The 1,561-nt window shown below is 27.5% G+C and overlaps 1 protein-coding gene across 2 annotated transcripts in view; it reads right to left on the reverse strand.

Moving 5' to 3' along the window:
- The window catches only part of LOC108744937 (lipase member H), a 20,397-nt gene that overhangs the window by 5,842 nt on the left and 12,994 nt on the right, over positions 1-1,561 (reverse strand). The window contains exon 1 of one of the 2 annotated variants that reach the window (XM_025981822.1): positions 903-1,075. The exons of the other annotated variant lie outside the window; for it this stretch is intronic. Within the exon in view, the coding sequence (XP_025837607.1) occupies positions 903-969 (67 nt within the window). The 5' untranslated portion in view covers positions 970-1,075. Of the gene's footprint in view, positions 1-902; positions 1,076-1,561 lie in introns of those variants that run through there. 2 annotated transcript variants of the gene reach the window in all.

A 1,561-nucleotide genomic window follows, 5' to 3' on the forward strand; every position in this document is an offset into this window, starting at 1 on the left:
TTAGTTGATATTACAAATTAAATTGTAATAATTAAGAAACTCGAAATAATTTTTAAAAAACATATCAAAATTGAGACCTAACAAATTCTATAATTTTTACGACAAATTCTTTCATTTACAATCGAAAACTATAATTTTTGCCTTATCATAAAAATTCAGTTTTCTCCGCGTGTACAAGACTAAAATTTTTTGTCTTCTTTAGGGTTCTTTACCCTAAAAGAAAGACAGGAACCTTTATAAGATTACTCCGTTGTTCGTCTGTCTGTCCATCAAGACTTTTTTCACAGGAACGCGTAGAGGTATCAAATTGAAATTAAAATAAATAATGAGGTCTGTAATCCCTTATTTGTAAAAATATCAAACTTCTAACTCAACGCAATCAAAAGATACAGCCGTTTGTGCGTTTATTTTGACACTCGCAAGTAGATCAAGACCTAAGGATAATCTCTATTGATCTAGAATCATTAATTTTACAAGAAGCAATGGATTATAGCAGAAGCAAAGCAAAAAATCCTAAAACCGTAAAATTGCAGTTACATCACAAAAAAAAACATTTTTTAATTGTAATTATACGTTTCGGGGTCTGATTTTTAGGGGGCATACTCGGAAAAAAAGGAAAAATCTTTTCAAAATCATTAAAATAGACTTTAGGAATAAAAAATTTAATTATTTTTGTACTATTGCATACAAATATTGTTGAAGGTTAAAGAGTAACTTAGATCTTATTTTTCTTGTTCTGATATTTGGGGGCGAACCTAAAACATACTCGGAAAAAAGGGAAAAGTCTCTTCAAAATCATTAAAATAGACTTTAGGAATAAACAATTTAATTATTTTTGTACTATCGCATACAAATATTACTGAAGGTTAAAGAGTAACTTAAATCCTATTTTTCTAACTTACTTTGTGCTTGCCCCAGAACATATGTAAATGATATGAGCACGAAAACTTGAGTAAATACAACTTTCATTTTTTTCAAAAAAGATTTCACAAACAAAATAATATTCTAAACGATTGTTAAGAAATAGACTTAAATTCATACGCCGAAAAAAACTTTAAAAGCAAACCAATATTGTAATATATGGTCACTAGATTTTAGTACACACAATTGTTACAAGTTGCAATCAAGCAAGTACTGGCTTCTCCCTCCAAAAAATTTCGATTGGTTCGGTGTCTTATTCATGACATGTATAATACACAGATAAAATTATCCGAGTAAAAGCATACGTTGTCCTGTCAAGGATTTTGGGGCAGCAGCGGCAAGAAAAAGTGATTTATTTACAACAAGATCATTGCCGCTATAAAAAATTTTTATTCTAAATAAATATTTAATTCAAAAAGAAAATAATACATATCAATAATCATTATAGGCAACGATAGAGACATCATCTTATTTTTCTTGCAGTATTCACAAAACTTTTTATTTGTGTGAATTATTTGAAATACTTGCGTTTAAAATGTAAATACAAAATAAAAAATAACTATTTTTGTATTGCATTTAAATACTTTTTTGAGAAAAGCATTTTGTATTTTATTTAAAATACTTTTCTATTTGTAAAATG

The sequence above is a fragment of the Agrilus planipennis genome, unplaced genomic scaffold, assembly GCF_000699045.2.
Source record: "Agrilus planipennis isolate EAB-ADULT unplaced genomic scaffold, Apla_2.0 scaffold42, whole genome shotgun sequence".
Taxonomy (NCBI): Eukaryota; Metazoa; Arthropoda; class Insecta; order Coleoptera; family Buprestidae; genus Agrilus; species Agrilus planipennis.